This window comes from Sesamum indicum, linkage group LG11 (assembly GCF_026168435.1).
Source record: "Sesamum indicum cultivar Baizhima isolate 11 linkage group LG11, ASM2616843v1, whole genome shotgun sequence".
NCBI lineage: Eukaryota > Viridiplantae > Streptophyta > Magnoliopsida > Lamiales > Pedaliaceae > Sesamum > Sesamum indicum.
Window position 1 is genome coordinate 11,370,597 of NC_142667.1, and position 20,589 is coordinate 11,391,185.

Below are 20,589 nucleotides of genomic sequence, written 5' to 3' on the forward strand. Positions count from 1 at the left end.
CAATGTAAATATTTAATAATTTATATAGCAAATATATGAATAATGTCATTGTTTAGAACTCAGTATTAATGTAATATATATATATATAGTTAATAAACCCTTTTTTTTTAATCTGAGTATATTTTAAAAAATAAAATCTTGTTAACTTTGCTGGCAAATACCAATGATCGCCAAACTGAATATATATTTTTGGGTTAATTATACTTAGATCATCTTGAGAATGTGAGATTATACTTTATTTCTAAAAAAATTTTAAAATTACACTTACATTTCCTTTAAAAAATTATTATTTATACTTGACACCCTTTTGTTAAGGATTGGATTAAAAATATTGACGTGAGCAAAATAATATTTTTATAATAATGTAGGTATACATACATATATATTTTTTTTTGCTATAAAATTATTAATTAATTTAAAAATATTATTGAATGGCATAATAATAGGATGTTGGTTGTTTGATAGATATAGATTTGATTTATTATTTATTTGGAAAGAACAAGTTCGGTGTGAAATTAAGAATTAGAAGGCAGAAGTGAGAAGTGGGGACGTGGCTACTGATCACTCCAAACTCTGCACCCAACCCTACTACTACTATAGCTCGGTTTCGTCAGAATGTATCGATCGCCGGCCAGAAGGCTACTGCCGGCGTTGTGCCGGTCCGCCGGTCACTATGCAGGCCAACCATCTCCTATTCGCTGCTCAGCTCCAATCATTCATTCCGCGGCGTTTTCGCCCTCCGCTGCCTCTGACAAACCTCTAAATCACAAGCCGCACCAGTTCGGCTCTTCCAGTTCGTCGTCATCTAGTGAAGGGGGGAAGCCTAGAGCCACGGCTCGCCCCAAAGCTCACTGGCAGGAAGAACAGGCGCGTGTTCTTCAGGCCTCCCTCCGCCACGTGGTCCGTTCTTCCCCATATCTTCTCCTGCCTGCCCCCCCCCCCCTTTTAATTGGTAATTGCATTGAAATCATATGCACGTTCGCTTTTGTGCGAGGTTATTAGTTCTGAATGTATAAGGATTTGTTATTCTGTACGTAATAATGGTGAATAGTGATACTGTGGATTTGGAACTTTTTAATCCGGTTGGGGATAAACGAACTCGAATCAGGTGGAACTATTTTCAATTCTACTTCCACTCTCATTTGTATTCCATCAGAACATTCTAAATACGTTCTGATGTCCATCCGCTTTTGGGGCTCATAGAAGCTATTTTCTAAATACTTGATACACCATGAAAAAAGTTTGGGTTCATGCTACTGTTAAATCAAATTTAACCTATCCTTTTCATTTTGTTGGGAATGTGAGTGAGGGTGGGGGATGAATTTTTATTTAAATCTTCCTGATGTTTGATTTAGCCAAAGTAGACTGGAGCCGCTTACTGCTTGGTTGTCGAATTTCATTCGCCAGATTAGATTAGGATGGGGTGAGGCCTCCATGATCGCTGGAGCAAGGGAGGTTGGTGTATCTCCATCTATTGTTGGATCTTTTCCTCGAAAAGAAGCTGCACTTGTAGAGGTATGAATGTTCACCTTTGTCCTTGTTTTGCTTTATAGGTATTATGATAACACAAACCAAACTTTCGATCAGAGAATATTGGACTATCTTTCATTTTGCATTACCAACTCAGCTGACTTGTTTAATTAGCAAGCCCAAGTTATCAAATTACTAGTTGGTAAACGAATCAGAACCACGCATTGATATAGGGACTCAAAATCCTTGGCTTTTTCTTTTCTACTTCTAATTTGTACTGATATTCTTGAAAACAAAGAGGTGGGGATCTGTGCATTTATTTTCTGCAAGCTATTTGATTTGTATTTGGATGTTCTAAACGGTTATACTTTTCTCAACATGACAGTTTTTCTATGTCGTTTTATATGCATTGGCTTATCCTTCGGCAGATGAATATTAGACAGCATCAATTGGTCAAGAAGCTTTATGACCGCTACTTTTGGTTATCTGTTGATCAAAGGTCATTGCAATTTGAAATATTGAATATGTATTTAGTATGTGCAAATTCTGCTATGTCAATGGCATTGGCCCTTGTTTTCTTGGATTTCTGTTTTCTTACTCAATTCTTGTAAGTCATTAGTTTGTTGAGTAAATAATCATTCCTTTAGCATTATGTAGTTGATTTATGCCACCTGTAACTAGGCTTTTGTAATGCTCTTTCATCCATTTCTTGATTTGTTGGGTTCAGTTTTTCATGGATGATTGTCTGCAAAGGTTGATTGACATAATTGACATGAAAGAGGATTTGAAAAGCTTAATTCCTAGTCAGCGTGTGGCCAAGCTTGTCAGAATTCGATTAGAAATGCAGGCTCCCTACATTTCAAAGTGGCCCCAAGCACTTAGCATACAGGTAAACCCTTTTATGACATGTTCATCAGATTTATTAGCTAGGTTCGTTGCCAAATAAATTTTCATTATGATAAATTGTAGGCGCAACCTTTGAATATTTCAACAAGCTTCAAGCAAAGAGCAATGCTTGTTGATGAAATTTGGCATGCTGCTGGTGATGAGGCCACTGATATGGATTGGTATGTGAAGCGCACAGTCCTTGGTGGAATATACTCTACATCTGAACTATACATGCTAGCTGATACTTCCCCAGGTTCGTAACTGCCTTTGTGTCTTTGTAACCTTGTATCACATGCTAGGTCCTAGTCATACTCGCTTTTGCAGCTTCTGGCCGTTGCAGTGTCGATCTAAAGCACCTGAACGGTCTGATTTCTTGCCTTTGTATGAATTTGACATTGGCTTTCTTGTTTGTCTAATTTGTGTTTAACACCTCAAGGACATATTCAGGCTGATTCCTTACTTTTCTGTGTCCTTAGTGTCTACAATTCTGGTTTACTGTGTAATGCATTCGCAACCTGTCTACCTGAAATTAGAATGTCCTTAATCCGGAAATGAAAATATTGTATCCACTTAACCTCTTTCAATTTGCCTGTTTTCTGTTGATAGATTTTCAGGATACATGGGCATTCTTGGATGAAAGAGTTAGTGATGCTTTTGATTTACAAAAGACAGTTAAAGAGGTAAGCTGTCGTCCTTTAAACTGAGTGATTTAATCATTTAAAGAATTTCTTATCTTTTGCATATGTCTTCTGTTTCCATCTGTTTTTACCCTCTATTCTGGTTTTGTGTCAACATCAACATATATATGCATACACATCAGTGCCATAATATCATAGTGAAAAAAAAAAAACAGAATTCCGTAATTTAAATTCCTTAATAAGGATCACGTCATGTTACTTGTAAACATTAACAACGGGCTAAAGGTAATTGGCTGCATTCTTGTGTGTTTTATAGAAAATAAGCTCTAAATTTCATCGAAATGGTTGTATTTTTGTTGTCCTTCTCCATCCTTCCGTTCTATATTTTGTAAGTCAGGAATCTTGGTATATGATGGAATTATTTGCAACTTTTCCTGGACAAATTTGGGTGTGTGCTTTATTACTTTTGCAAGGAGGACTTGTGAGAGAAAGTATGAATTAACTTTCTTAGCCTCAAAATGAATTTGCATTCCATGTTTACTTCTCAAAGGAAAAAAAAAAAAAAATAGAAAGGAAACTGGAAGCCTGACATATACTAACAGCTAAGGCAAGCTGTAAGGTAATAAGCCATATAAGATTCTTACTTTTGCCACTTTGGGTTTCATTGCTTAAATATATTCATTAAAGCTTATGAGACATGAAATTTGCAGGCAAAGTATTTGGCTGAAGCAGTGGGAGCAGGGATGGGAGGTTCTGTGCAAGGACTTGTGAAGAGACTTTTTCAGGGTTGAATATTTGGAAGGATAATAATAAGAAGTTTATTGCTGTTGTATTTTTTACCTTCTTTTTTAGTTGGTCAAATAGTGGAATATCAAGTTCTTTTTGTTTTCTGATACAAGAATTCTCCTCTTCCATTTGAAGGGGGTTCATTGTACATATCAATAAGAATATCTGCAAAGACACCTATTCGACTCTGGAAAAGGTCGATTTCTGATAGGTTTATCCCTTGTTCCTGGTAACTGTTATTTTACTTCCTATTACAGGATACACTGTGATTGGAATTGTGAATGTTTTATTCAATGGAATACTGGAAGTTCATGAGGTACTTTAAAGAAGCACGTCTTCACATTCAGTCTATGTGTTACATGCCTGGCTGAATGATCACAACAATGGTGGATTGGTTCAGTATTTTACGATGCCATGAAACTTGTCAATGTGGGTTGATCCCCTCAGCTATAGAAAACTTTGTGCAGTGACACTGAAAAGTCTCTATACGAGTGCTTGAATGGTATATGTAGATGCTGAAGAACAGAGATGCATATCTGTCTTGCATCTTGCAGACAAGATTTCAGTCATCCATGTTAAAATATCAACATACATACGGTCGGAGAAAAATAAAGCAAAGAAACAAAGGATAAAGCAAAATAAGTTGAGAACTAAACTTGTATGTATGCCCCTTTTTATCTCCAAATAATATATCTCAAGAAGAAATTTGAAGAATTACATACAAATGATCTCCCAACCATGGCAAAATGAGAGTTTATTGTGCTGCATGCACAAGAAGCCATGGCAAAAACATGCCCAATTCCCTCCAAACAGTGTTATTGATCCTCAAATTAACATTTAGACTATAGCTCCGTTTGGCCTTGTACCGCCAATCCAATCAAAGGAAGAGACGACAAATGTTCTCATCGTCAAATCACTCGATATCTTGAATTGCAAGTTATTCCTCCTGAATACCTGTATTTTTCCTAATATGTGCTTGGTCAGTAGATGCCTACACCAATGGAGAACAATACCTATAATAAGACATAAACCTCCAAATGGGTTTGAAGTATGCCATTACCCTGAATTCATAGCTGGTGGAGAAAACAAATCATATCTCTAGAACAATATCTGCAATCAGAAAAATTCACATATTTAACATACATCAAAGTTTTGTAATCCCGTGCATGCAAATTTTATGCATAAATAGAAGTATAATTTTTTATTTTTTATTTATTTATTTTTTATGTAGCTGCAAATGTTGAGAAGAATAATGTATGCTGCACACTCACATTCCGAGTCTGTTTTGACCCATTTACTTCTACGGCTGGCCTCTTCACACTGTTCCTCATCACTATCAGTCTCAGCCATGTCCAAGTATTTCTTTGAAGCAGTCCTCGGAGTATGCTTTTGAGGATATATCTTTTTGTGCAGCATAGCCCTCAATATCTGCAGTAAACAGAAAACACACATCCCTTAAACTTGTACATATAGTTTACTATCTAGAATTGAACATAAGTTAGTCGTTTTCTGTGCTAAATGCTAGCATGTAAACTCAAACCTTCTCCATTCTTGAGTTATCCAATTTAGGATCTGGAAGTGGATCCCTTAACATGGGATTTGGCACGAATCCTCCTCTGCACACAAATGCCTTCTTGAGGAGAAACGACAATGATTTCTTGCTGATGCCTTTTGTTTTGTTATCCAACCGAATATCTTTCCCTGCCCTTTGGACTAAACTGGTGCTCCTCTGGAGACGTGCGTCTTTATTTTCTGACATCAACTCGCCGGCCTTTTTCTCATCTTCCTTCAAGCAGTCCAAGAATTTCTCTACTGACAGATTATTATGCTTTTCTGATTCGTCTGATAAACTAGAATAAAGAGAAATATGCTTATTCAGTAACCGTATCAACTCTTTGTCAACTTCTTCCAAGTCCTTCTGTTCAAGATGATCTTGACCGGAGTGTAATGGCCCTTGGACGCTGCACTTGTCTGAATGTTTCAGATTGTTATTTCCGAATGTCCCAATTGTAAGTAAACCATTTGGCCAATCAGAGAATTCTTCTTTGCAGTGTTGGTGCATTATATGATCTGTTCAGATGGTGAGAGTCGAGAACGTACGTATTATTCAGTCTTTCCTCGCTTAGAATTAAATTGCAGGCATCTATTGGTAAAACCATATCAACAGGTAAATGCAGGCATCTATGCGGTCAAGAGTTAAAATTTCTACTTGGCTTTCAGATATAATATAGTACTGGAGCAATAGTGATAAAGTATGATAAGAACTCCACCATTATATGTTTGAAACTTCGACGGATATGGTTTGATATGAAAATTAATCATGTCTCCGGACAAGGAACATAGCCAATTTGAAAATAAGTTTTCACTAAGGTTTCATATTTGCAGAACAGAAAAACGATTAAGAGAGTGTTCCGTTAAACTTATGTAATAAACTCATGATGCTTTTTGGAGCTCCTAAGATTTTTAGATCTTAGTTTCCTTTTAAAATATTCAGATAAATCATCAAATAATTATAGAATTTATAAGAAGTCATTAATGATAATTATAATTAATATGATAAAACTTACAATAACTCATTAAAATCTTCTTATTTCTGTGAAAGCTTATAAGCTCCTGACATATTATTTTTCTCCCACAAATTCAATGTTTAAAAAACTTACCAAACACCTTAAAACAACTTATAAGTTCTTAACCATTATGAGATATTTGAAAGCTTGTAAGCTCATCCAAACACTCTATAAATCTTTACCAAGACTTTCACACGTATACAGATACATACACTGAAAAACACGATGGCACTGAATTGTACGTAGAAGAGCAAATAAACAGAGACTTACTCGGCACTGATTGTGGATTTGAGCTGTGATTGCTACTCTCCTTGGCATTACGTTTGTTTCGCATCCAATTAAAGATCTAAATCAACAGAGAGTCATAAACTACAACACATCAAACTCCAATACACACACCAGGTATAACTAAATGGGGAAAGGATGAGGTATTATTACCTTCATTTGTAATTGTGGGCACAAAAGTGTTGCCAGAATCCGAATTTCTGAACTGAAATATTGGTGGAAAAAAGGATGGGGGGTTGGAGGGATTACGGCCACCAATCTGATACAAATCCCACAACCATCAGGAAATGAGGTTCAGAAGGCATATATAGACAAGGAAATGAGGTGGGGTGGGGTGGAGAAGTTTCACAGGTAAGCTGGTGGTATTCAGTGGTTCAAGTTCCAAAACAGTCTCTCCTGCCGCCTTTTCTTCTCTCTCTCTCTCTTGCTGGCTACGTACTTACTCCCACTGCTGCTGCTGTTTCACTCAAAAACACAGTTTTAATTACATAAATAATATCAAATAACATATATATAAAAACGTTAATAACACTTTTAAAAAATATGAAATTACTCTTTTCTTTAACAAGTTTTTGAAATTATATTTAAACTCTTTCCAAAAACTATCGATTTATAAATGTATATTTCTTTTTATTAAGATTTAGATAGGAAATACTGACAGTAAAAATTTTAATCCATTTTATATTATTTATTAACAAAATCCTAGTAACATATATATATAAAGTCAAAAAAGTATAATTGTAATAATATATTGTTCCAAATTATTCTTAATGGATAAAAAGTTTCTGGCGATGAATGAAAAACGAGTTATATTATCAATAGTTTATGCAAAATGCATAATGAGACTTAAAATTAGAAGTATATGTATTCTTTTTTTTTTTAATTATTATTAAGGACAACGTTTTTCGTTTAAACCATAACAAAAAAAGTATAGTTGTAATAAGAAATTATCAGAGAGGGTGTCAGTATAATTCAATTTTTTTTTGAAGAAAAATATGTTTCATATTCTTAAGGAAATTTAAGTGTGATTTTCAAAGAATTTTAAGAGGGCTCGTTGAAGTTTATCATTAATTTTATTTTATCTATTGATAAATAAAAAAAATGGTGGTTCATCATAAAATTGAGGTCAGATAAATTTTAATTTAAAATTGGAAGGTGTAATTAAAAACTATTTGTTTCAATTTATTTTAATAACTAACTGATAAATATTTATTTTAAACGTTAGCAAATATTCTATTAGAACGTAGTCATATATACTCAAGATGTAAAGAGCTCTACATACAAGCTTGAAACAATATTATAATATTATAGAAAATTGTAATTTTCGTCATGTAACTTAAAGAGTGATAATTTTGGCCGGTCACAAATTGATTTTCGCAATTTTTATAACTTTGAAATTTGAAATTTTTGGTCCTTTTTTGCTTGAAAAACGCATGTGCCCTGCACATGATCTTTACAATTGGGACTTTCTAGCCGGATGGGTCCGAAATTATCAAAATTTTAAAGTTATAAGATTAAATTATTAAAATTAATTCATACATGACCAAAATTGTCTATCTTAAATTACAGGACGGAAATTATAATTTTTTCATAAGATTAATTTATTGGTAAGAGAAATAATAAATTTTTGAGTCGACCATCAAAAGCCTCAAAGGAGCACAGATTTTGAAAGGATGGCACCAAGGTACAGCCCCCCTCACCCTGTCAAAGGAAACAATTAAACCTAAAATCATGAGCAAAATTGATTTTGGTAAGGTGTGTTTTTGTCCTAATTTATTGGCAAAGGTTATCTGAAAATCAAAGGTGATGATGTTTTTGTTGGAAGGACAAAGGGGAAATAAGGTATGTACATTAGGCGTATGTGTGTCTGTACTAAAACTGCAAGAAACCAAAGGCTGAAAACCACCTTAATTTGGCTGCCTGCATTATAAGGTATGGGTGGAGATGGGCTGAGTTGGGATATATATGTTTTTCAGTGGGATATGTCCCTTCCACTGCTCTCCCAACCCTCCATAATTTGGTTCGGATTTTTTATTACACTTTTATATTGCACGAACGAGTTATTTATGTATTTTTTTAAAAAAAAATTGAAAATTATAATTTAAAAGGTAAATTATAATAATTTTTTCTAAAATTTGACATACTTGTAAATATTCCTTTATTTTTTGAAAACTTACAAATAAACCCCCTACAATTAATGGATTGTTACGAGGGGCATTTAATCAATTATCTAACTATCTATAATGCATATTGGACACTTAAAAAGAAATCAACCCATGCAATGTCATATATGCGTTGAACATGGCATTTATAAGTCCGAAAATATACAATAAAATAATTGTACTCTGAAGAACTCGTGAGTTGCATTCTAAAGTTATTTCTCTTTACATGAGATAGTGTGTGTTATATGTGCATATATGCGTCTGTGTAAGAGAGAGAGGGTTGAATAATTGATGTTGTGAATAAATACAAGTTGAGGCTCTATGATCTTAAAGGATATGGGTTCAAACAGATAATGACTCTATGGACATTCCTCGTGCCCAATAAGCTCATAAACGTAATACAAAAACGGGATCAGGATTGGACATCTTCTATTTCATCTAATATATACACGTCACCATATGCATAAAATTTGTTCTTAAATAAAACAAATAACATAATCTTTACACACATATCATATACATATTAAATAGAACCATGCAACATGATTTGAAATAAAAAAAAAAAGAATCCAATCCACTATAAAAGTACATATTACATTCATCACATATATATCAAACATCGTACATCATATTAAATTCGTGGTGTCTAATTAATAGGACAAAAGTAACTATATATATATATACATCAACCACACATTCTTCTTTACATATCTTCTTACAACATATGTAAGAATTAATGCAGAACCTGGAACCACACACGCACTAAGTACGTAGTACTCTTAATTGGGTCTACATCACAAGGCATTCACATGTTTAAAAACACATACATACATGCACATCTCAACATGCAATATCACTTCAAACAAAACCCTCCAAACCCTATTCCATTTTGAAGAATCCCATAATAATATAAACATATATATATATATATATATATATCCCCATGCCAGAACCTCATCATCAATATTTACAAAAGGAAAATGACATACATATATAGATTCAACAACTTTAACATAATTAGGTGTAAAGCAACAACTCCATAAGCCCATGTCTTCTCCAAGACAAATATGTATATGGCTATCTCGTGAATATCCCTAGAATCCATGCATGCTTCTGCCCTACAGCATTTTCGCCATGCACGTGAACTTGTCCGTCCCCGTTTTTCTCTAATAAAAATTCCTGGGCAACAGATTCTGCAAGTTGTCATTGGGCTGCCGGAGGCCCCATCGTGTCAAACCAAGATTCGACCATGGACGTTGATCGTACACTACTGCAGCAACACGTGTGTTGGTAGAACAAACCTCCATGCTCGATTCGGAAGATCATTGCAACACCATATACATCCACTTAGTTTAATAATTAATTGTCTCCGAGGAGACTTGGTAATTAGTTCAAGAAAATCAGAGCCCTTTAACCGCTTTTTCTACTCAACTTCATTTGCTTGCTCCATCTTCCCCTTCTCTTCTACCCATGCAAATGTTCTCAATATTTGCATACATCCCAACAAACCCTAATTTTAAAAATAATACACTCTTTTCCACATATGTAATCATTCTTCTTGTCTCATTTATAAAATAAAAAAGGAATATATATATACTAATGGGGTGAATAGCAATTTATTCATGTGATATTATAATGAGCAAATTACCCTCCTATAAAAAAAATAGTAATATACCTTTTACACTTTTTAAAACGAAACAATTTACCTTCTTGTCTAAGGAGGTAGGTACATTGTTTCATTTTAAAAAATATATGGAGGTAAATTATTGTATTATAAAAAATACAGGGAGGTAAAATTGCTAATTATTTTTTCATATGAGGGTAATTAACTCATTTACAATATCATAAAGATTACTTGCATTTTTTTCCTATAGTAATGAGATATAACATTGATCAACATGAGAGATATGATTTGTGAATTTTTTTTAATTAAATTATAAATATTATACAATTAAATAATATTTGGATTATAAAGTTCTAACTTCGATCAAATTCTCCATCGGATTTAAATTAATCACATAATTATATTTATTATATATATGCATGATTTGTGTATAATATAAAAAAGTGATCAATTACATGTAATGCTCTAAATGTGGTCAAATGGTGGTGGATTAGAGAGTAATTAACAATAATTAATGCTTAATTACAAGAAATGGAAATAATTAATTAATAATGATGAAATTAAATTAAAAGTCCAATGATCAGGTAGCATATGTTGCTTGGAGCATATATTCAGTTGGTGGTCCCGTTAATCTAAATCAAGTAATTAATGAATTAATTATGTCTGTTAATTTTGAACAACCAATAAAGAAGAGTTGATGTTAATTAGGGTTTTCTTGATTCTGTGGTCCAGTTGAACATTCTCGTACCATGCGATCTGCCTCATCATCGACGAATCCGATGTAGTTAGGGTTTTAGGGGAGTACTTAACATTCACAAATCTCAATTAATTGATTTATAATTAGCTGTATATATATATATATATATAATATATTTCAAGTTTTGATATGTACATAAATTATTAAACATAAGAATTAATTCAAAGAAATTAAAGTTTAATAAGTTTTTTTTTTCTACTTTCTAAGAATTAATTTTGTCAACGTCAGCTAATTAATTAGAATCCCTTTATTAAACTTTTATGATTTTTCTTGGAATTAATTATATGTGCGGGGCATTAATAAAATGAGCTTATAATTAATCGATCAAAAATATATACAAACTTCTATATGTTTTTAAATATTTAGTAAGGAAAAAATAATAGAAATTATATACGCCATGAGGTAGAAAATAATGTCTAGCAGTTCTGTTTATAACAATTTTCATTATAATAAAATAAAATATATTGGCACACCTACTCCGGAAATTCAATTCATGAACAGAAGAATAACGGGCTGTAAACTGTAACCCTGTAATGTACAGTGAGGTCTTATATACAAACATTAGAAGTATTGTGTTGTGACAGACACCTCCCAGGCACACAAGAAATTTGAAAGCTCCGGGAGATGTCATGGTCATGGTCATGGGCATACAGACAGACGGCCAATGTACAAGGTTTACATATAGTGACACGAGATAACAACTAAAATTTGTTTGATTTCAGATATATTCTTGTTCATCCATCATTGCTGCCACCGCAGCATACACCACAACAGGTGTAACAACCCAAACAAGCCAATGCACCGCACAACTGAGTGATTAAGATGGCACATTGGTCGTTCATCCGTGAACACGTTTGGATACAGCACATGCAACAGCAACGACCGCAAAGGCTTGCGCAGCAGTCAGAAGCTGCCTTTGCAAAAACTTCTGCAGCATCAGGGGGTCTAGTGTAGCTGGATCCAGGTGGAATGTTTTCAGCTGTTGCAGTTAAATTGCCGAAACCAATTCCCATATTAGGCAGCATTATTATCTTTTGTGGTTTAGGATCTTCCGCCTTGTGATGATCACCTTTGCCGGAGACCTGCAACTATACAATAATTAGAACCAGGATAGCCACATTGTCCAGTAGAAAGCAAATGATACATTGTGACAAAGTAATTCTAAGGCGATCCTTAAATCTGCAAAATCCAACTGAAAAATATCACCAAGATTTGCAGAAAATAGACATGATGTCAGCGACATAGTTTGCGAGTTTTCAAAGAGATTTGTCCTCGTCAGAAGCATATTTGTCTGGGGGGCTACAGTTGAAGCCTAAATTGCATCCCTAAACTCAGTTTTTTCTTCTACAGGTTCCTCAAAGCACTCAGGTTTTATTTTTTTCCCCTGTGGCATGGACCTCTTTTATTATCTCACAAAGGCTATCAAAAAAGGAACTGCATTTGCAAAGGAACCGTAATAGATTTTGAGTGCACAATCCAATTACCCAACAGTAAAAATATTAGGACATGGATGATGCTATTCAATGAAAGAAGCAAAGTTCTTCAGAATTGTCTTTCTCAATCAAAATGTCAGAGACTAGACTCTTTCAAGTACATATGCAGCAGTTAGCTCATCAACACCGCCCCTCACAGTTAGCTAACTCAACCACCTAAAGTGTTTCCATGAAAAGGTATCAGAAATAGCCACAGCCAAAGGAAGCTAACTAGAGCTTAGTCCTGACTTCGGGATAGAGAGAACTTACGACAAACTAACAGTAAAAATTTCATCATGCATATAAAGTACCATGCTGAGAACTAGATTGACTAGAAAGCTCATAAATTCTGGGAATTTCCCCCCCTCATAAAGATAATTTTGCATCCTCAGATTCAAGGATGCAGATAACACAAACCTTTTTAACAACCGCTGAATCAGCATTTATTTTCCCTTTATCAGTCTCAAGCAAAACCATGTTTGTATATTCAGAGATGATCGCATTTTGGACACTCATCTTTGCTATCTGCAAATAAAGAAGCACAGTCATCAGTGTCTAAAATCTTCTAGGGCAACATAATGTTTTCATTTTGGATTCTAATTCTAGTGGATGGGGACCAAAGAGAGGTAAACAGGTTGATCGAACTTTTTGGAAGAGGAGTCGAGGGGTAGAGATCTAGATGACATGTGTTTCACATGAAAATCTACCAGGTAATAAATATATACAGTATATACCAGCATGCAGCAAGATTGCAAGATCTCATGCAACTAGTTATTGGGGATAATTATTGTTCACCAAATGACAATTTCTACATTTTTCAAAAGTAAATGAATTCTCAAAGATGGAGAGTAGATGCCTATAGTGTCTGTATATTGTATGATTATTAGCCTTGATAGTTCAAACTTTTTCAAAATTAGCAGAAAATTGAAATGACCTTCTCCTTGAGCTCCTGATTTTCTGTGTACCAGGCCTGAGCCGTAAGTTGTTCAATCTGATGCTTGACTACTATCTGTGATGATACGAAAGCAACCAAATGAAAAATGTCATAAGATTGGCTCCAAAAGGCCAGGAAAAAAGTTAAGTACGAAGATCAAAACAAATAAATAACTTGTCCTCTATTAAAAGAAGATCGGGCAATGATAATGAAAACTGAACTCCCCATACTTGAACTGATTTAACCTTAGATGTAGTGTTTGGAACACAAACTACATTTCCGCTCTAAAGGATTGTTAAATTCTTGGTAAAAGTTAAATAGCATGCCAAACAGGGGCAAGTAGCAGCCAATAAAGAAATATATGAGCAATTTTTCTGGAAAGGGCTCTTATCATCTAAAGGTCTTCTATTAGAGAGGGCAATTACATCTAGAACTACTTGGTTTACGGGGAAAAGTTAATGAAATTCCAATGCTGAATCAGGGTCAACTTGGAAAGAAAACGGCTAGACTTCTTTCTTTCACTGCATATTCCGTTCGATATCAGAACTGCATAACCAACAAGTATCCACCCAGCACAAACAGAAAAGATTATAGCAATCATATTATTGTACAGAAAAGAGAGAAGGCTTCACATCCTTAACAGAATTTATGTACGAAATAACTATCACCTTGTCAATGGGCATCTCCTTTGCCTCGTGCACCTTCAGGTCTAGAGGAAAATTGCTAATATCTGCAAGTACACCATTAATTTTAAGGGTCTCCGGAAATGTTCCACGATATCTTCCTGACACAATCAAGGGGCTTTCAGATGAAAGGTCTGGAATTTGAGAAGGAAATACCTAACACAAACATCAACTCTTTGTTAAAAATCTGCGGACTTGGGAAGTGATGAGGCAATACTAACATACTACAGTCACAACAAAGATAAAAACTAGGAATCTTAACAGCTGCATTTCATATGATAAAAGTTTGTCACTCTCTGCAGCATAAATTAGACATGACTCTCAGCACTGTAAGGGCCAGTGGAACAGAGAGGATTTTCAATTTTAACAACATTTTGAAAATATGGAACTGAAGATAAGTAAAAGGTACCTCAAGGTCATCAAGGTCATCAAGATTCTGAAAAGCAATATCTACAAGAACAATAGATGATGCTCTCGCAAATAGTCCTTTCATTCGATCCTCAATAGAATCTGCCAAACCACGGAACAAATTAGAAAAGGCCTTAGATTGCCTGAGACAATTATCTCCACAGTCAGAAAGATGATTAGCATTTATTTGTTGCTTCACTAATTCCTATAGAAACTGAATGTACACATGACAGTAGCACATGTAGAACACACCCTTAAGTAAGTTAAACAATACCAAAACTCATATTCAGCTCTCATTCTGTGTAGATTCTTTTTTTGAAATACTTTGTCCACCATTTAGGAATTTAGAATAAAGGCCAAGCTGGTAGATGTCCTTAACTTGATTTCTTTGGCTTTGATGTTTCTGGAGTGACATAAGAACCTGTATATATGCATCTCGGTTTTTATATCCTCCTATTCTATGGTTGAAGTAATATAAGTATATGTCTCTTCAAAGTCAATACATTGTAATTCAATCTAGGAAATTCTTTTGGATAGTGTCAATGTCTGCTAGCATTTTAGAATCCTTGAATGCTTATGTCTAGACCTGCCAGAAATGCAAACTCCAATGCTAATTCTTCGCCCATGTATCATCCCACATCTAGAGACCACATAAACAAATGTACCATCTCTAAGCTCTCAAAAGGTAGTAGTAAGATTTCAGGTTCTTATTGGGAAAAAAGAAGTTGGTGAAAGCATAATCAACCACTTCATTAAAGATTGTTAAGGACACTTCCCCATGCCACTCCTGGCTGATTTAGTTTGGTTTGACCCAAAGCAGAATATGCCATGATAGATTTTATGAATTACAAAGGCAGTTCTACCTACAGCTCGAAGAGAACAAGACTTGGAACATTTCAAGCATACTATTTCAATGCATCTGCGTTTTACAGGAAGAAGAATTTTGAATACATTCACAGAAAAGAAGGAAAACTTACCCACACTAGCAGCATCATGATGCCCCCGGCCAATTATTGCAAGCATCCGAAGAAAATAATGATTACAGAACGTACCTAGCATTTTTAGATCACTAGTTAACCACATGGCAAGTAAAGCAATGCCATGAAAGCAACAATGAGAAATTCAAAATATAAGGCTGTAAGAAATGGCAAATTCGTACTGTCAACACAGTGCATCACGCACAAATCTAACACTATGTGAATACTAAAAGACAAAATAAAAATCACCAGCGATGTCATTCTCAAGATTGTACGCATCTACAACCTAAGAGAACATTACTCACCATCTTGGAATAGCCAAACTGGTGATTGTCGTCTGCTTTTTTTGTATTAATATAGAGAAATACAAGTCTTCTATAATTTAGTTCCCCCTTTTTCCACTTAAGGCAAATTTCGGGTAGCATGAACCTAACAGGTGACTTTCTCTGTGACAACTGAAGCTTACAGATGCTATTCTATGAGCTGATGACCTGAAAAGGAAGAAACCTCGAAAGTAGCCCTTACATGTGCAAGGAAGCAAGTAAAAGATATGCAAAGCACTAGTTACATCACGCAGATTGGCGGCTTGTTCTGAAGAAAGATTTTTGGCATGTAGGAAATTCAGGGTATAATGTCGGATGTCAATTATCAGCAGAAAAAGGAAGCTGGCATCACACTGCTTATTTAAGAAATCCACATTCCTAGCTGAGCTTTTCTGAACAGCATCCTTTCTTTGTCTACTTATGGAACTATCAGACTCTTCCTACTATTTAACTACTCGCGTGGATACAAAAAAATTGAGTAGGTTGCGCTGGAGTTGCCATTACAAGTAGACGAGTATAAAATTACATACCTATGCCCAATGTGTATATTCTCGGACGAATCTTCTCTTTTTTTCCTAACTGGTGTTTCAGGGTATCACAAATATTTCTCTCATCTTCGACAGACCCATCAGTAATGAGAAAAATGACTGGGATTGAGTTGCATCTATCAGATAACATCTCAAAGGCCTGAAAAAAGTAAACAGAGCTTCGGTTATAGTTGCCATAAAATAATTTCCATATTCTCATTAAGAAGAAGAGTAAATAATTTAACCAACAGCTTTTCATAATTGGAATTTTAGAAAAATGACTATATCCCACAAATTTCATGACTTGTTTCCTTTCCAAAAGCATTTTCACATGCATCATTTAACATCTTTTCTGCAAGCCAATAGATACAAGAGATATGGGTTATTAACCAGTAGAATTTTAAAATGCTGAAGCAACATAAAGCAAGCACTCCTTCAATCAGTAACTGGAACATCTGGGATAAGCAAACGCAGCTAAAAAAATCAGCAGGCCAACCATTTACTGAAGATTAAACTAGTGTTTTGCAACCATCCAATTTCAATGAAGCTGCAGGAAGCCAAAAATTTGTTTGCATGTTTCACTTTAAAAACATTAACTTTTCAAACATCCAATGGCATTGACAAGCGTATCATTTACCTAGTCATATCCATACATTTTTAAATGAGTGTGAATACAAATTAGATGAATTTCCCTTCAGCAGTATCACTGGCAATGTGCTGCTGCAGGCTACAAAGATATGCTGCTATTATTTAATTACATAATTATATAGGAACATGCTTAGAATAAAATGGATGCAAATAATGCATTCTCTTCCATAACCCAAGTTTATGCAGCAGCATAGGAAATATAATCAGCAGTCAGCATGCCTAGATTTCTCATGGCATCAACATCCAAAGATATCAATGCTTTGTTATTCATCACATGTAAGTTATATCACCGCACATTTACTGAGTATCACTTCCAGGTCATCAATGCACGAGGATGAACAGGCATTGTTTGAGCTCAAATTAGAACCAAAAAGTAAAGTTTCAAGGGTCGGTCTTGTTAGTTAGTGAGAAGATAAATGATACAAAGAGGATAAAATAAAGTTGCAGAAGAATGAAAAAACCTGATTCAGAGGAAGCAGAATATTTGTGCCACCACCAGCTACAAAATTCGTATTAATCCATTGAGTTACATGTTCAATAGCTCCTGCAGTTGCTCGCTCCAGAGATGAGGAAAATAGTAAAGTTCCATCATTGAATGCAATTACATTAAACAAGTCTTCAGGATCAAGCTTGGCCAGGGCGGTAAAGAGAGCAGTCTTGGTATCTTCAAGCAGTTTGCCGCTCATGCTTCCACTTATATCAACAGCAAACACCACTTCCCTCCTAAAAGCCTTTACGAGATATTAAACAAAATTCAGTCAATATTAAGTTCAAAGCAGAAAACGAACTGTAGAATGCTTAGACAATGGCAGAAAACCAGTATATGTGAGATTGATAAGGATCACAATGCATTTGTTCTCAGTACAAGTCATGCTAGCTGCAAGTACAAGAAACTTTTGGAATTTTATAATAATCATGAGTTGACTAGATAATCAATTCACCTTTCTGCTCTGCTGTTTTCCAGGGAAAAGATAGCAACAGAATATATCTCTATTATCAACATCATGTACCAGGGGAGGACTCAAAAGTACACCACCAAAAGTATGACTTGAAGATACCTGTAAACATGTAAGATTCACATACAAAATCAGTTTCTTTTATCACCAAATTTAAATGTATTTCCAGTGCAATTGATACTTCTAGAATAATTATTCTGTATTATTCAAACTCAAGGCATGAAATCATTTCCCCTTTTGTTTCTTTTAAACAATTATATATGATTTGCTATTTTCTTGGACTGGGTGTTTCATAAAATATACAGAAAGTATGCAAATGAAATCTTACGCTGTACGTGAACAAAAAGTCACTGCTTGACCATGAAAGAACTTCAGAGTCATAGAAGAAACCCAATTTTCCTGCTTGTCGTAGTTGCTCCTAATATCTCCAAAAAGAAGAGAAGTGTAATAAACCATTCTTACTTAATCAATACTAACCATTAGAGCCTGAAAATAACCGTACCTTCAAAGGATGACTAGTTGTTTTCAATAGAATCTCAGTTCCAGGACCAGCATTAACATTCAACTGAATTGTTTCCCGTTTAGAGACCTTCTTCGCAGCTGGTGTTACATACTCAGGGAAATTAAATGGAATGTTCAAGGTGAATTGCCCATCACAGTAGAGTAATTTTTGACACCATCTAAGTTTAACCGATATGTTGGTTCCTCCGTCAATCTAAAACGATGATCAGATACATTTCACGAAAGGTGAAATATGTTACCGCCAATGGCCCAAAAACAGTATACACAAGAATAAAAGAAAGTAAGACAACTTGCCTGTGGAATTGTAAGAGTGAATATATGAGCTTTCAAGAAGCCACCATCTTCAACCTTTGGAACCTTTTCTGTACCTTTTTCATTGTCCACGCTAATTAGTTGAGTAGAATATGATTTCCTGGGTAACTCAACCTCCACACCTAGAATCGAACCCTGTTAGCCAAATAATATGCCCTCAGCTAGTAAAACCATATAATGATTTACAACATAAAATATGTGCAACTGATAAGCAGAACAAAATGAATTGTGAATATGGATAAATACATTATCTGTAGCCTTTCAAGAAGAAAAACTAAACTCCTTTGATGGATAAATCCACACAAAGTGAGCAGTAGCGATTGGAGCTCAACCTATAGGTATCATATCACACAATTGACTAATCCAAGTCACAGAGAAAACAGCCATCTCATTTCAAACTTAACCACTACGTTGGCATCTGTTTAACATCTCTAACACTCTTGAAGCTAACCTGTCCGGTCGAACAGCATTATACATTTACTTCAATACAAATCATGCAAGAATTAACAGGGAAAAAGCAAAACAGGATTTTTCCAAAAAAATATGACTATAAAACTTAAAAACTTTGAGTTGAAGCTACCTGTTCGCCCATGGGAACCGCGATACGGCAATCACAGCTGCGGCTGCTCATGACGCAGTGCAGGCGCCACGTGCCGGTCACCGTAACAAACGCCGTGTCCAGAGAGCAATCAACCTCGAGTGAAACCCCATTCATCTGGAGGGGGATCAAGGCCGGGGGCTCGCACCTCCCGTGCACGTGCGGCTGGTAGCTCGGCCTATCCGGATTGTCGACGATAGCCGGATCGCTAATCACGGCGTACAGCATAGGGGAAGTTGGAAGGTAGGAGCAGCCGGTGGCTCTGTCCATAGCCGTCAGGGGCTTGGGAGGCGCAACCGCCCTGTCCTTGCCGAAGTACACCCTCTTGGAGAGGTTCAGCCCCTCCTCCACCGCGGCCTCGAAATCCTCCGCCATATTAACGATTGATAAGTAAGAGAATTGGAAGACTAACTCAGCCTATTTCAGACAAATGTGATCGTCTCCGTCTCGTGGAGCAGAGTTCGTTCTTGAGTTCTGTAGCCGACAATTTAGGTTATGGCTTTCATTTATATTATCCCAAAAAAAGAAAAATTTAAAAGATGAGATGGCCGTTGGACTTCTGGGCCCACCATGATCCCCTACAGCAGGAATTCATTTGTCTTTGTAACTTCATTCGCAAATCTGTTGTACATAAACGGAATCCGGACGAGTAAAGGAGATTCTTGTCATAATAGTACAAGCTTCTTAAGCTAACGCTGCCGCACAGGATTAGGGGCATTTCTTACAGGAACAAAAATGGACAACCTCCAACTGTTGTTCCCTTTGCGTGTCCATTAGATAAGGACGAACTCACGAATTCCAAAGAACGAATCGTTTGCTGACAACTCAGCAGCCGGCAAAGTTAAAGCCCTTCCTCACGAGAATATCAAGAAAATTGTCCACATTCTACCTTAAATAATAATTCTTAATTTATTTATAAATATAAAAAATATATTTTGTATATATATACATGTATACTATCGCATCCTAAAATTTGATCTAATTATATAGATACCTCGTACAATTTTTAATTAAATATACATCTCTTGAGATTATAATTATAAGAGCAACTC

At 35.3% G+C, this 20,589-nt stretch overlaps 3 protein-coding genes across 6 annotated transcripts; 1 reads left to right on the forward strand and 2 right to left on the reverse strand.

The window, feature by feature from the left end:
• Positions 1–498: 498 nt before the first annotated feature.
• Positions 499–3,998, forward strand: LOC105173690 (ubiquinone biosynthesis COQ9-like protein). Its single transcript, XM_011095538.3, has 6 exons — positions 499–900; positions 1,408–1,515; positions 2,198–2,359; positions 2,440–2,611; positions 2,965–3,038; positions 3,707–3,998. The coding sequence occupies exons 1-6, from the start codon at positions 616–618 to the stop codon at positions 3,785–3,787; spliced, it is 882 nt and encodes a 293-aa protein (XP_011093840.1). The 5' UTR covers positions 499–615; the 3' UTR covers positions 3,788–3,998.
• A 319-nt stretch (positions 3,999–4,317) lies between these two features.
• LOC105173691 (protein DEEPER ROOTING 1) lies at positions 4,318–7,084 on the reverse strand. 3 transcript variants are annotated; one of them, XM_011095541.3, is made up of 6 exons: positions 6,788–7,084; positions 6,620–6,695; positions 5,323–5,852; positions 5,054–5,210; positions 4,843–4,892; positions 4,318–4,736 (listed from the first exon to the last, which is right to left on the reverse strand). In XM_011095541.3, exons 1-5 carry the CDS (start codon positions 6,791–6,793, stop codon positions 4,873–4,875), a joined length of 789 nt encoding a protein of 262 aa, XP_011093843.1. In that variant the 5' UTR covers positions 6,794–7,084; the 3' UTR covers positions 4,318–4,736; positions 4,843–4,872. The 3 variants fall into 3 exon arrangements, with proteins under 3 accessions (XP_011093843.1, XP_011093844.1, XP_011093842.1); XM_011095542.3 differs by having other exon boundaries at positions 4,318–4,747; XM_011095540.3 differs by having other exon boundaries at positions 4,318–4,892.
• Positions 7,085–11,662: 4,578 nt separating this feature from the next.
• Positions 11,663–20,034, reverse strand: LOC105173693 (inter-alpha-trypsin inhibitor heavy chain-like protein). Of its 2 annotated transcripts, none has more exons than XM_011095544.3 (13): positions 19,520–20,034; positions 18,922–19,074; positions 18,608–18,820; positions 18,434–18,523; positions 18,091–18,207; positions 17,611–17,880; positions 16,505–16,661; positions 15,652–15,726; positions 14,676–14,776; positions 14,252–14,422; positions 13,584–13,658; positions 13,067–13,174; positions 11,663–12,259 (listed from the first exon to the last, which is right to left on the reverse strand). In XM_011095544.3, exons 1-13 carry the CDS (start codon positions 19,910–19,912, stop codon positions 11,912–11,914), a joined length of 2,271 nt encoding a protein of 756 aa, XP_011093846.1. In that variant the 5' UTR covers positions 19,913–20,034; the 3' UTR covers positions 11,663–11,911. The 2 variants fall into 2 exon arrangements, with proteins under 2 accessions (XP_011093846.1, XP_011093845.1); XM_011095543.3 differs by having other exon boundaries at positions 11,663–12,265.
• Positions 20,035–20,589: the final 555 nt, after the last annotated feature.